A 15,556-nucleotide genomic window follows, 5' to 3' on the forward strand; every position below is an offset into this window, starting at 1 on the left:
TTACTCATAGTTACCCATGCCTCACTGGCCTGGTACAGAAACAAAGCATATAGCGAAGTTAAGAATTTGGCCAACAGTACAAAGTCGAGGAATGTACAGTTCTAAATGCCCCATGATTATAAATAGGAACAGAAAATGTATCTTCTTAAGAATTGATTTTACATACTCGTTTGCATTGACCAAGGCTGGACGAGATGTAAATGGAAATGGAATAGTGGACCTGGAGGTAGGAGAAGGGTGAGTGACAGCATCTGCCATCTCTTTGAAGGATGGCCAAATAAATGTACACAGGGCTGCTCTGTTTGGTACTTATCAGCTGTGCATTGTATCTGTGAGCAGTCCTGCAGTATGCACTACTGAGTACATTACCCTGGGAAAACACATAGGTACCATGCCATCAGGTTGGATTTCCCATTCTGATATGTCTATCCATGGCCTCCTCTATTGTCAAAATGAATCCAAACTCAGGTTGGAGGAACAACACCTTATATACCGGCTGGGTAGCCTCCAACCTGATGGCATGAACATTGACTTCTCTAACTTCCGTTAATGCCCCTCCTCCCCTTCTTACCCCATCCCTGACTTATTTAGTTATTTGCCTGTTCTCCATCTCCCTCTGGTGCTTCCTCCCCCGCTTTCTTTCTCCCGAGGCCTCCCGTCCCATGATCCTTTCCCTTCTCCAGCTCGGTATCACTTTCCCCAATCACCTTTCCAGCTCTCAGCTTCATCCCACCCCCTCCGGTCTTCTCCTATCATTTCGCATTTCCCCCTCCCCCCACTACTTTCAAATCTCTTACTATCTTTCCTTTCAGTTAGGCCTGACGAAGGGTCTCGGCCCAAAACGTCGACAGTGCTTCTCCTTATAGATGCTGCCTGGCCTGCTGTGTTCCACCAGCATTTTGTGTGTGTTGTTGTTTGAATTTCCAGCATCTACAGATTTCCTCGTGTTTTGTAAATATCTGTTGGGTTGTCCGATGCACCACACACTGCAGAAGTCACTTCCCACTTGTGATAATTATATATAGGAATAGGAACCCACAGTAACTACATTCACAAACACTCAGGTGTTGACTAACACCATCAAATCACGGCAATTACACTGGATAAACCCGCTTAGTAATTTACCACAGAAATTTTCGGAAATCTGATTTCAATGTTCTTATGGATTCAAACGGTTATTCATTCCTAACCATGCAATCTTTGAATAATTTGCAACACAATACTATCTAGAAATATTATATCTAAAGAATGATAACATTTCTATTAAGTATTAGGCATATTTTGTAAATTAATACAAGACATATACTTAAATGCATCCCTGAATTTCCAAGGATACATTAATATAATTACAACCCAAAAGCAGAATTGTATTTTTCCAAGGATATATCTCCAAGGATATCAACCTCAATGGGCTGATGCATTAAGAAGAGAAAGGTTTTCTGCAGTTACATTTTCAAATATATGTTTAATGTGCATAAATAATGATTTGATTACTTCAAACTTTACTTTTCATAGCATACAGCAGTTAACATGGGAAAATATGTTGTACAGTTCAAACTTTTCCATGTAATGGTTGTTTAGGCTGATTTTAGCTCGCTTATGATAGTTTAATTCTCAAGCATTTACACATGAAATTCTCAGGAAATTCACATCAAAAGTGAAAATGACATCGAAACTGAATTAATTGCAAGGTAAGTTAGACTGCGAAAATGCCAATGATGTAACATAAAATGCCAAGCTTTATATTTCTTGTACTTTATGCTTTCAAATCACATTACTATGATCACCCTATTGGTATTGTCATCTCACATTTGGAACAATAAAAATCAAATATGAAATCAATATTTCCACAGTCCAGTGAATCATTTCAAAAACGTGATTTATCCAGTGTTTAGCTTTGCTGAAATCCTCGAGACAACGTTGATGAATTGACTATAATTAACAAAACACTGCAATAAATTTAACTAATGTAATGCTAGTTCAAGCCTAGCTTAAGAGTTGCATAGTATGAGCAACTGCTCCTTCTGTCTATTTGCCGATAATGTTTAGAGAGAAGATTTCAGTAAGTCGGTCAGTCTGTAGAGTGGCTGTCCAGTTTTCTGATTGTAGTCAGCATACTGTAGCAAAATGAAACATGTCTCAATATAAGTTTGTTTGTGAGTTTAACTTGCTAGCTATCCTCTAGTACGTTTGAAACAGATACTGTAAGCTGATAATGCTGCTCTCAAATTTCAACTCAGTGAGAGGGTCACATATAAGAAAACATGTGAAAATGAGCTGAAAGACAGTGATATGTGAGATAAAATTAAGATGGCATCTGTGCTATCATGTGCCATGTATGGTGGTGCCCTCTATACACTGAAACAGATACAATAAAGAGACCTGGCATTTTCAAACTTATCAAAGCACACTACATAATAAACACCAATTCAACCACTTAAGGGTAAACATTTGTATTTCCTATTAAAGTTAATATTAAAATTTGTAGGACAAACATTTGGCAACTTTATACATAATTTACAATAACTGCTTAAAAGCACAAGTAGGCATCAATGCCTATTCCAATCTAGGGCAGATGAGATAAAACTACATTGAGCATAAACTTCAAATTAAGTCATCGAAAAGAAGAAGAAATCTTGAATTTTGTAGCACAATGCATTTTCTTAAATCAGTATTTTTAACCTATACTATTTAGTCATTAATTGAAAGGTATGACCTGTGGAAAATAGTTTAAACAGAGCTATTTTGATCAGCTGGGATCACTCTGACTCAATAAATATTGCTGCAGTTTTCCATCCACTGATATAATTTCCTTCATTAGCAAAGTGATGGCTGAATTGCCGGTGCATTTGGACTTAAGTCATTCCATTGCTGACAGCCAGGTGTTGAACTGTCAAGGAACCCAAGTTTTGATTTTCCTTACCATTCTTCTCCATATCATTTTCTCTTTAAGAAGCTACTCAAAATTGTCCATTTACTGAACATCTGGCCTAACGTATGCTTCTTGAAATGGTGTCTTTTTGTCTAATAACATACTTGAAAATTGCTTTTGAATGTTTAAAGCAAGGAGGCAATGAAAATTATTATCTAGAGGCGGGGTTGGAAATTAAAAGGTTTTGAAGTTCTCCTTGACAAATACTGATTTACCACAAGTCCGCACATAATGACTCCCTTCTACACAGTGAATAGTATGTCTTTGAACTTACAGGTTGTCTGTCCAACTTCTTCTCGAAACTCAACTGAATTTCTTTAAAACTTGGCTTAAAATCCATTTCTTTAACCATCTGTCCTGGCTTTTCCTGATGTGGCTCAGTGCTATAGTCAGGTTGATAATACTATTTTGATGAAGCCTTTTGAGTATTTTACCCAATAAACTTTGAATTTTGCATTTGCTACATTACAGTTTCAGGACGGGAACTGCTAAACTAGAGCAACATGTGGTGTATAATGCTTTCCATAATATGCTTCAGGTGCCTGAAAACATATGGCACAGATATTTTTATCACGTTGTTTGGTGGTTTGAGGGTAACCTATTAATGGTGAACAGAAAACCATCTACCTTTGGATTGAATAATTATAACTTTGTGTCAACGTTCTCTCACTGAGATATGACTTCCAATCAGTATATTAATGACACTCTCCATTGACCAGATCATTTTCCTACATGTGCTTTGGAAGGATGGTAGAACTGATCCACCTTTAATGCTTTGCTTTAACAAACATGTTCAAGACAATTAATATCCAACTAAGAAAATAACAGGATATGAATACAACATTACACTAGAATGCTGCTATTTAAAAGAAACTTACATTAAAAACATTATGGAATATAAACACTTGAAATCCAAGTGCAAGTGTTTTCATTGCCACATGTAAGAATTAAGATACAGAGAGCCATTGTGAAGCCCAGTCACCCAATTGGTATGACATGTCCAATGAATGATGAGCATTGAAAAGCAGAGATAAGGAGCTGATAAATTACAAAATGCTGAACAAGGTGGATTAAGGGCTATTATATCTTATTTTACCATTATAACAGCAGAGATTAAAAATGCTCATAGTTCATGGGATAAAACCAGCAAATTTCAAAAGGACAAGCAAATTAGTCAGTGCGACAGTATGGATCAGCCAAGGCATTTTGATGGTTGGCTAATTTCACACAGTATCTAGCACATACATAAGCTTTCTATGTATGTTTTTCATTGCTTCCATATGGTTTTTGTTTTTATGTTAGGAAAAGAACCCAAGTGGTTAAGGGATTTATAGTTCTAACGAGCAACAATAATATATTAGACAATAGACAATAGGTGCAGAAGTAGACCATTCAGCCCTTCGAGCCTGCACCGCCATTTTGAGATCATGGCTGATCTCTTGTATTGCCTACCATGAGCTTTGCCAGCCACGTCGCAGGTTGGATCTGCAACAATACTATTTCATTTAAAAAAGGCTAGGTTCTGTGTATAAGCATGATAATTTGGTTTAATATAAATTAAGGAAAAGAAATTAATATCGACTCTGTTCCTTAATAACCATACTATTCCCAACTCACCATTAATGTTTTCAGGGTCCAATATTTTGAGTACTTAACAGAGTGCAATGAGATGGGACATCAGAACATTATGTTCCCTATGTAAATGAGTACATGCAAACTGAAGTCAAACAAATTAAAAACATTTTATAGTCTGCTTATAAAATACCAGAGTTCAAGGGATATAAAAAAAAATCCCCAGCTATTTGTATGGCCGCAGAAATCTGGAAACCTTTGAGCGCAACAGTCGAATAAATGACCTGGGGAACATTTCCCTGGATTCTTGTGCTGTGTATTTAAAGTAATTCTGTGGATGAGCTAAAACGTCAAATAGGGCCTTGATGAGTTTCTTGTCCTATGGAAAAAAAATCAGAAGAGTCAATTTAAACCAAAATGTGTAGTCACAGACACAACAGCATTATACATCAAAACTGTATATGTACTTACATACTAAATAAAACTAAGGTTTACACACTCTATGTATCTTCTTAAAGTAATATTTTTACATTTTGTAGCAAGTTTACCAAAAAAGTATTTTTTGGACAGAATCTATTAAAGTCTTCACCAGCGACTGCTAACTAGAGACCTCGACAGAAGGGTGAACATGTGTGAATAGTGGGCGGAAAGAGGATCAGTAACGAGCTGCCTTGCTAACCGTACTGGCTTCAGAGGAAATGAAAATAAACAGGATAGCTGAATTGTAGGGTGCATGATTTCCTTACATAAAATTTTGCAGCCCTTCACCGTGATAACAATTCAGATTGACTGCCTGGCTCACGGGCAGATGTACTGGTGCATGGCTGCAGCTGGAAAATATAGGGTTAACTCAGGGCACTTAATTGGTTTCAGGACTGCCGTCGGTATGAATAGAATGAACTTTTAATGGGAATACGATTGACGGAAGCTCTGTGTCTGGGTCCATTCACATTTGGGTTTGGGGGAAGGAACACACATACAAAATGCTGCAGGAACTCAGCAGATGAAGGCACTATCTAGTAAAGAATAAACAGTCGGCATTTCGGACCCATACCCTTCACCAGGACAGTGTCGAAGTTTTGGGCTGAGACCTTTCTTCTGTGCTGTTTATTCATTTCCATAGATGCTGCCTGACCTGCTGAGATCCTCCAGCATTTTGTGTGTGTTGCTTTGGATTTCCAGCACCTGCAGAATGTCTCGTGTTTATGATTTGGAAGAAGAAACTTGTATAGAACCGGGATTACAAGGAGAAGGTGTTGAACACATCCACAATTAGGGTTCCACCCGTTTCCTCAAAAGTGCAGAACGACATGGATACATCAGCAGGAAGGAAGCTGAAATGTTAGTAGAATTTTTTTTGTTTATTTAGAATCACAGCATGATAACAGACCCTTCTGGCCCAATGAGTTTGTGCCACCCAATTATATCTTCGTGACCAATTAACCTACTAACCCGTACATTTTTGGAACGTGAGAGGGCACCAGAGCACCCGGAGGAAAACCACACGTGTATAAGGAGAACATACAAACTCTTTACAACCAGTAGTTCTTCAGAAGTTTTCTGATGACTCTGCCATAGTTGGATGCATCAGCAAGGGAGATGAGGCTGAGTACAGGGCTACGGTGGGAAACTTCGTCACATGGTGTGAGCAGAATCATCTGCAGCTTAATGTGAAAAAGACTAAGGAGCTGGTGGTGGACCTGAGGAGGGCCAAGGCACCGGTGACCCCTGTTTCCATCCAAAGGGTCACTGTGGACATGGTGGAGGATTACAAGTACCTAGGGATATGAATTGACAATAAACTGGACTGGTCAAAGAACATTAAGGCTGTCTGCAAGAAGGGTCAGATTTATTTCTATTTAGCTCTATTTCCTGAGGAGACTGAGGTCCTTTAACATCTGCCGGACGATGCTGAGGATGTTCTACGAGGCTGTGGTGACCAGTGCTATCATGTTTGCTGTTGTGTGCTGGGGCAGCAGGCTGAGGGTAGCAGACACCAACAGAATCAACAAACTCATTCGTAAGGCCAGTGATGTTGTGGGGGTGGAACTGGACTCTCTGACGGTGGTGTCTGAAAAGAGGATGCTGTCCAAGTTGCATACCATCTTGGACAATGACTCCCATCCACTCCATAATGTACTGGCTAGGCACAGGAGTACATTCAGCCAGAGACTCATTCCACCGAGATGCAACACTGAGCGTCATAAGAAGTCATTCCTGCCTGTGGCCATCAAACTTTACAACTCCTCCCTCGGAGTGTCAGACACTCTGAGCCAATAGGCTGGTCCTGGACTTATTTCCACTTGGCATAAATTACTTATTATCATTTAATTATCTTTGGTTTTATATTGCTATATTTCTACTCTATTCTTGGTGGGTGCAACTGTAACGAAACCCAATTTCCCTCGGGATCAATAAAGTATGTCTGCCTGTCTGTCAGTGGTGGAATAGAACATGGGTTGCTGGTGCTTTCATACCGTTACACTATCTGCTATGATACCGTGCCATGCCACCCCGATCTGGACAGGTATGTTCTTGATGCATTAGTCCAGATTGTGTATTCATTGGCAAAACAACTAAGAGTTCCTCATGTTCCATAGCGTGGCTATCATCAGGCAGTCCCCAGGTTACAAAAGCTCTAACTTGAGGACTTTTGGCTTTACAAAAATTTCCTGATGAATTTTTAAACAACCTTTTGAAACATTTCAAGCTGCCTCATCTTCATAGCAGAGCTCCACAGGTGAGTGTGTGCTGGGCCGAGTGATTTGGAGTTAGCCAGTGTGCTTGGAGCCAGACCATGCTGCCAATGCAGAAGCAGTATTTTTGATGGGAATTATTAGTTTGAACTGCCATACCAGCTGTTCGGAGGTCTGCACTGGGAGGGATTTGCCAGCTGCTGCAGCACTGTGCTGGGTGGGCACAGGGAATTCCTCATGCCTTCTCGCACAGCCACAACAGTAAGACATTGGATCGAGCCAAGCAGAGATGCGAGTGCTGAGCAGACTCACTCACTCACTCGCTAGGTCAGTGACTCTGGCCTACCGCCTCTCTTCCCGTGCCTGCCATTTCCGTGATACCTCCCACACACTGTTTTTGCTCATCTTCAACTTACAAACAGCTTGGAATCTGAATGATTCTCAGTAACAGAACCCCGTTATAACCCGGGGACTGCCTACATTTTGTTTTTGAACATCCAGAAACAGTGATGACATCATGCTGGCTGAGCAGCCAATCACACTGACCATCTCTCACGGTCAACAAACTGGGGGACAAAGTATGAGATTTTTAAATAACTTTGTCCGGCTAAATACTGGAACATACATATTAAATGAACTAGAAATGAAATATAATGACTAAGCCTGTAAAATATGAAAAAGTGGGTATATTAAAATCCATTATATTTTAAAACATCTTTGTGAGGATGAATAACATTAGTTTTATGAATGCCAGAAATGTTGCCAATTGCTAGGAATGTTATTAAAATGTTTCAGACCTCATGAGGTATTGTGTGACCTTTGCAGGGGTGTTTTAGTTTGAGGGACCACTGAGTGTTTACAAGTGTAGAATGAGATGCTTGTATTACCAATAGAAAGCTCCTGAGTCTCTTTCTGCAGGTGATTTTACACCACAGTTTGACCACATAGAGGATGTTTAGCAAATGTATTCTATGATCATGTGAAATTATTTTATATTCAATCACACTTACAAAATCTCAGTTATAAGACCTGTCAGATATTGTTTGATATTTGGTCTTATGAAGCACCTTGGAATGTTTTGCTATACTAACAATGCTAGATAAATGTACGTCTTCACAAGAAATTAGACAATGCTGAAAAAGAAGTGAATAGAGAATGAATCGTGAAGTTTCACTGGGATCTGTGCAGAAGTACAATGATGTCCTCTCCCCCTGAGCTCACACAATGACCTGTGCTTTGCAGCTCTACTAACGGTTAATCAACCAACTTAAAATTGGCAGAAATTCTGGAATATGCACACATTGAGATAAACATGGAAACCCAGAAATTGCAGCTGGTGATATCCTGCTTTGCTGTGGACTGCACCGGTAGAAATAATTTGAGATCACCAAATTGACATGAAGTTCCACATTGTACAGAACACTCTCAATGAAAATATTCTTGAGACAGTCAAGCATTCTTGGATTAGATACAACAGGATTTTTAATGGTGAACTAGGACATAACCAAGAAACATCTCTGGCTTTGAAGAACTAATCCATTGTCAAATGATAAAAATACAATTGACTTTTTAAATAATAATCATGTTTTTAATTTAACAAATTAATGAACTGAATAATAAAGCTCACTTGTCACTTCCCATGAGATCTCTTCAGTTTTATTGGTTGTTTGACCTATTTGATGGCAACACTATTGCTGAATGCCCCCTGGTACTGATGTCAGAATAAAACTTACATTGAAAAAGATTAAATCCATTCCATTTTAATCAAAAAATATATGTTTACTTGCAGCTGATTTCAAACTCAAACAGATTTGCTGTCATTTTGCTGCTAGTAGCAAAGTGTAGCCTACAATGTTTCAAGATCTCATTTTTCAACTCTGCAGGTTATGTTTTACACTCTGTTATTCATAACCATAATTAGCACTTTATCACATGCAGTAGTTAGTTGACAAATGTGTGACATTATGATGAAGATTATCTCTGGGCATTAGAATATTGGTCTGATTTTTGATTCAATTCATCTTTAGTATTCAGAAAAATTGATTATTGTTATTTCTGGATTGGAGAGCGTGCCTTATGAGAATAGGTTGAGTGAACTTGGCCTTTTCTCCTTGGAGCGACGAAGGATGAGAGGTGACCTGATAGAGGTGTATAAGATGAGGGGCATTGATCGTGTGGATAGCCAGAGACTTTTTCCCAGGGTTGAAATGGCTAACAAGAGGGGGCACAGTTTTAAGGTGCTTGGAAGTAGGTACAGAGGGATATCAGGGGTATTTTTTCAGAGAGTGGTGGGTGTGTGGAATGGACTGCCGGTGATGGTGGTGGAGGCGGATACAATAGGGTTTTATAAGAGACTTTTAGATAGGTAATCGGAACTTAGCAAGATAGAGGGCTGTGAGGTAGGGTAGGGCTATGAGGCAATTTTTCTAGAGTAGGTTACATGGTCAGCACAACACTGTGGGCCAAAGGGCCTGTGCTGTAGATTTCTATGTTCTACATTCAATTACACACTTCACTCAAGAAATATAATAAATTTTGATCTCTACGAATGAAAATTAGTTTGTGCAATTTTTATCAGCATCGACCAGATTACCACCATTAACCCATTGACCATCACGCCCCACTAAAAAGTTAAACTGGCTTGTAGTCTACACTCACTTTTGAAATCCATTTACAGTATGCTTCAAGCAGTATCACCAAATGATAGAAAGGCCAGAGTACAGCAGATAGCTTGTTGAGTCCATAGCATCATTAGTACAGAATCCCACTCTCTTGCACTAGCCTTGTGCTCTTTTTATCTGTTGACATACAAGCCTGGCTCTCTCCTGAATACTATAATTTCCGTGTCTCCACCTTGCCTCCTGGTAGTGCATTCCAAGTCCTTATCAACAGTTTCTCTCTGTCACCTCAGTCTTTACCTTTCACGTTTTTAAATATCTCACATTGATTCTGCTCAATATTTACTATTCAAAGATGAAGAACTCCAACTTTTCCAGATAACTAAAATTCGTTACCTTTGGTATCATATTAATAAATCTCTCATGCACACTCTCTAAAAGTCTGGAATCTTTCTTAAAAGTATGATCTCTCCAAACTTGACCTGATACTCTAGTCGTGGCAAAACCAGTGTTTCATTATGACTTCCTTCCTTTTAAATCTCTGCTTCTACTTATAAAGTCTAGGATCCCACATGCTGTTTTAAATACTAATTCAACATGACCTATCACTTCCAATAAATGCTACACAGAAATCCCAAGATCCCTTTTCTTTTTCATATTGACTCTTCTCAACTCTTCTTATCAGAGTGGATGACTCTGTATTTCTTAGCATTGTTTCATCTGCCATGTATCCAACTATTCATAAACTTGTCTACTTCTTGCTGAAATCTCTTACAATCCTACGGACAGTTCACTACACCTCCAAAATCTGTAAGATAGGAAACTTTTAAAGTTGTGCCCTATTTGCTCAGGTCCAAGTGGTTAATATATAAAAGAAATAGTATTGACTCATGAGGAACTCCATAGTACACTTCCCTCCAGTCTGAAGAGGAACCTTAACTACTACTCTCTGTTCCTGCTACTCACCCACCCTTCTACTTATGTTTACATGGCCCGTTTTATTCCATAGGCACATTACCAAATCCTTTTGCAAGTTCATTTCAGAGAATATCACATCAGAGAATAATTGATTGTGCTTTAGAAAGGCCTGGCAATCTACTTCCGTATCTTGCCATGAAAACCCTATAGACCCTATGGTTCATGAGGTCACGAAGAGTCAGACTTCACTAAAACACAACTGAACAACAACATTATAAAGCTCAGAAATACTGAAGTAATATTCATCACATAAAACATATGATTAATTGACTTTGCTTAAATCATTGTCATTGAACATTTGTCCTGTATATATTGTTATAAAAATAAAAATTGAGCAAAGATTAGATTCAAATAGTGTTTTTTTTCTAACGTACCTTTAGTATTTCTTGATGATTCTCAGATGCATACAAGCGACCATCTCGAACTATATCTTCAATCAGTTCTTGGTAATCCTCTAACAGAAGAAAAAAAGTATATTTTAATGGTTTTGAGAACTACTGCTGCGAAACTGCCTTCTGAATGGAGAAGATATGACTAAACCCCACAATATTTATTTTTCCTTTCACTTCCTTTTTGTTTGGTCTTCATGTCCTTGCCTTGGGAAAGGATTTTAATTTCTCTCTCTAACTTTTCCTAATACAATCTTTTCTAAGTGAACTGTTCTCTGTCCTATTAACGTTACATTTAAATTTATTCTAAGTAGTGATATATAACAAAATGATTTCATCCACAATCAAGTCTCCACAACTTAACAAAATCATAAATCTGAAAAAGAAACAATGGAGCAAAAATGAATCAGAGATCTTATCCTTGACTTTTATCCCATGGTCCTTGCTAGAAGTGGAAATGTACAAAACTGGTTCATGGCAGGTTAATAGTCTCAATTTTGCTGGGAAATGCATCTAGTTCCATTAAGAAAATACAGCAGGTTGCTGTTTGCCTACCAACAAGTCTGGAGATTCCATGGAAGTGCAGGCAAATGCCAAAGTCCCAAACTTATTCACCAGTGGCTAGTGCAATTTTTTTCTAAAGTTCTATCCTTGATCATCCCAAAGAGTTGTGCAATAAAACAGGATGTTGCTGTATCCTCAACATTTAATATGGGAATTTGGCTCTCAAACCCTGTGCCAATTTCAATTGGAGCACATACTGTATGTGTGACTACCAATTTCAATAGGGACATCATTGCTACACGGGAAGGTATTCAATGTTTTTTTTTTGCTGTTTGTTGAATGTTTTTAGGTATTAAAAAGTATTCTTACTGGCTAATTTTAGTTTTCAATAATATTATAATAATATTTTAGAAAACCTATTTCATTTAAAATAATTTTTAAATGATTCTGAATGTCAAAGACAAGCAGACACTTTAAAAATTTTCTGTCATCCGGTGACAGGGCTTTGTCAATACTTGCAGCAGTCCATGGATCTTCACAGAGTTTCTCCATTGTGACCTTACAATTGCAGACTTGGTGCCAGGTTGCAGAACTTGCCTGAACAGCAAAGTAACCCTTCCCCTGGGAGAAGGGTGGTGTGCCTGCGCCAGCACAAACCGGGCATGTCTGCCGTGTTTGTAAGTCAACACTTAAAATATAAATCTTATAGCTTAGCCTAAGATCACTTCGCAATAGTGTTGAACAACGTCCAATGCTGTGGAATTGTACCCTATTAGGTTCACAAAATCGATGAGAAGTTTAATTTTGTTTAACAGGTAGAAGTGCTGTGCCACTGATATACACATCATCAAGTAGGCAAAGTGACAAGATCTACAGACTTGTTGTTAGTAGAGATGTATGAGGAATATAATATGAAGTAGAAAGATGAATTGGACAGTTATTATAAAATAGGCCGCTGTATTTACCATCATATGTAACGTATGGAACCTGAAATCCTTTGCCACTATTCCCTTCATTGGACTTGAACTGAATCCATAATTTCCTTGATCTTGAGGTAAATGCGATGGGCCGCTCATATGTCTGACATGTTTCATAGGTTGTCACTGAATTAGACAAAGCTGATCAATAACACAAGAACACATTTAGTCAGAGACATACTGTAAATAAGTTTTTGATCTCAAATCAAATATTATTCATATTGCCACAGCAAGTAGCAGTAGATTCATTAATTATCATTACAAAGGGTAGGTCTGCAATACTTTAAACATTATAGCCACTATTTGCTGCATGGTTTAATATGAAACTCATTTGCAGCTAACATTTATATTTTCAATTCAATACCATTGAACTATCATTGTAATGCATTTAAAATATATCACTTATTAAATTCATGTGACATTGTTCCTCAGGTAATAATTACACACACAAGAATTGAACTCCTCGATAAAGTACATATTTACTGGAGATGCAAAGTTATAGAATTTCCTTGAAATCTGGAGTAGAATACATTTTAAAACTGAAGTCATAATCATATATAAATTGTGTATGTAGACCATCATATCTCAAGGAAATAGAGTAAATTAGTAAATTGATTTATTATTTAGAACAGTGAGAAACTTGAATACTGTACATTCAGATCAATTCATTACAAATGTGCATTGAGATAGCACAAACTAAACCAATAACAGAGTTCAAAATAAAGTGTTACTATTACAGGGAATGCGCAGTGCAAGTAAACAATAAAGTGCAGAACGAGGTAGATTGTGAGGTCAAGAGTCCAACTCTTCAGTTGTTTAATAAGAGTGGAATAAAAGCTGAGTGCATCCAGAGATGTCATTAACACAAACTCAACAACCTCCCACTGAAATGAAGAGGGAAGCTTGAGATCTGGTTCCACTGTGTGTCAGCCATATTTCCCAGAGACCTCAATGGAGAAATGCACTGCATGGGATAGTACTGACCAGTATGGACCAGGAGGATTTTGAAGTTGATATCTGGTTTTTGCTTACATCTCAAGCTGAGTGAACACTGATGGCCTCAGCATCTGCAAGCCAGTTTTAGACTCCTGAAGGTAATACTAAACTCCATTGTGGCAAGGGATTTCCAGGAGGACAGAAAAGACAATTCGAAGATAATTTAATCTTCTTGAATAATATTCTGTACTTACCAATTCTGAGAATCCCTGGCCCATGACCTCTCAAAATCGGGAAGGAGCATTCAGAGAGGCACTGAGTGTTGGATTTTTCAATGACTTGAACACAAAGGAGGTGAGGTATGGATAACATAACCGAACTGCCCTGCTAAGCACCAATTCATCCACTTGTTTCAGGTAAAGATCCTGTTAAGGACTCTTCAGCTACCTCACTATCCAGAGAACCAGATTGTAAACTGGGATCCTCAATTCTGCTGGAAGAAAGAGGAAGAAAATAGAAAGAAGGAAGAAATAAGACTAAGGAAGAAAGAAGATGGAAAAGGAAGAAAAACAACAAGGAAGGAGGAAGAAAGAAGAAAAACTAACTGACCTCAGCGGCAGGGGAAAATGAGGGAGGGATGAGTGAGGGAAAAGGGAGATTGCTAATGGATATAAATTGCTCAAGATTTCCATTTCTCTACATAGGCAGTAACCTTTGCTGCCTATGTAGGTGTAGGCCTCCATTAGTCTCGATAGACCATGGATTTGCGTCTTGGAAAGTTTTCAGGGCTCAAGCCTGGGCAAGGTTTTTTTTTATGGAAGACCGGCAGTTGCCCAAGCTGCAAGTCTCCCCTCTCCACGCCACCGATGTTGTCCAAGGGAAGGGCATTACTGCTTATGTATCTGTACTTTGGTATATAGAGTACATTATTTGACTCCAGACTTTCATCATCAGCTTCTGCGGTATGAAATTATAAATTAGGATTTGACATTACAACCTGGAATTTGCTCAAAAGTCAGTCGTGATGAATGGTCTCGGCCTGAAACATCAACTGTTTATTCTTTTCCAAAGATGCTGCATGACCTGCTGAGTTCCTCCAGCATTTTGTGCGGGTTGCTCAAAAGTATTGATTATTTAATCAATCTATCAGCTTGTTATTAAATGTTCAATTGTGTAACATATAAGAATAAAAACATATTGAACTGTTCTTACTCACAGCTCTTTCTCATGACTAAGTAGTCTCCACACTCATCATCAATTGGCAGGAATATTTCTGGTACGACAATGAGAATACGCCGTTTTGGAGGTGGACTTAAATTCCAGGTGCACTCAACATTAGCAGGGTAGTCACCAGGGTAATTTGGAGACTCAATATATCCAGTATAATCTCCAAGTTCTCCGCCGCATTGTCTGTCTGATGCACAATAACCACAAAGAGTTTAAATAAGTGACTCACAAAGAAGGCATCTCAAAACAGAGTTGGCAAGGGTTCTACAATATCGGCATATCCATAAGCAAAGATCATCAAATCTGATCATCAGCCCATTCCTCCCATCCACCATCTGAATTGTTCAAAACAAGTGCATCACACTGCTGATTACTCAGCTCGAGTCAGCATTATCTTTAACTGTTTCCATGTACATTGCTTTTTTTTGCATATTGCCAGTCATTTTTTACCTACCCCCTCTCCATAATCTCCTTTAGTTCTATAACCCTCTAAGATAAATGCCCTTTAATGCTCGTCTCTTGCCCATTTCTGAATTTAAGTTAACACCTGTGCCTTTAATTATCATGAATCCTGAAATCCCCCACCAAAACTTCTTTAATTCAGTTTCTCATCAAATTATTCTTTAAACATACCTATTTGATAGTTGAAATGGGGCTTTTCTATACCTGATTTATGGATTAAATTTAAAATTTGAGAGAGTTCAATACATGGGCACAATATGTTCTT

The 15,556-nt window shown here is 38.3% G+C and overlaps 1 protein-coding gene across 1 annotated transcript in view; it reads right to left on the bottom strand.

Annotated features, from left to right (window-relative positions):
- Positions 1–1,445: 1,445 nt before the first annotated feature.
- The window catches only part of scube2 (signal peptide, CUB domain, EGF-like 2), a 117,171-nt gene continuing 103,060 nt past the window's right edge, over positions 1,446–15,556 (bottom strand). Inside the window, exons 20-23 of the mRNA XM_073049550.1 lie at positions 14,819–15,016; positions 12,655–12,807; positions 11,171–11,250; positions 1,446–4,883 (exon numbers count right to left, since the gene is read on the bottom strand). Of these exons, the coding sequence (XP_072905651.1) occupies positions 4,731–4,883; positions 11,171–11,250; positions 12,655–12,807; positions 14,819–15,016 (584 nt within the window). The 3' untranslated portion in view covers positions 1,446–4,730. The remainder of the gene's footprint in view (positions 4,884–11,170; positions 11,251–12,654; positions 12,808–14,818; positions 15,017–15,556) is intronic.

Source organism: Hemitrygon akajei, chromosome 6, assembly GCF_048418815.1.
Source record: "Hemitrygon akajei chromosome 6, sHemAka1.3, whole genome shotgun sequence".
Lineage (NCBI taxonomy): Eukaryota > Metazoa > Chordata > Chondrichthyes > Myliobatiformes > Dasyatidae > Hemitrygon > Hemitrygon akajei.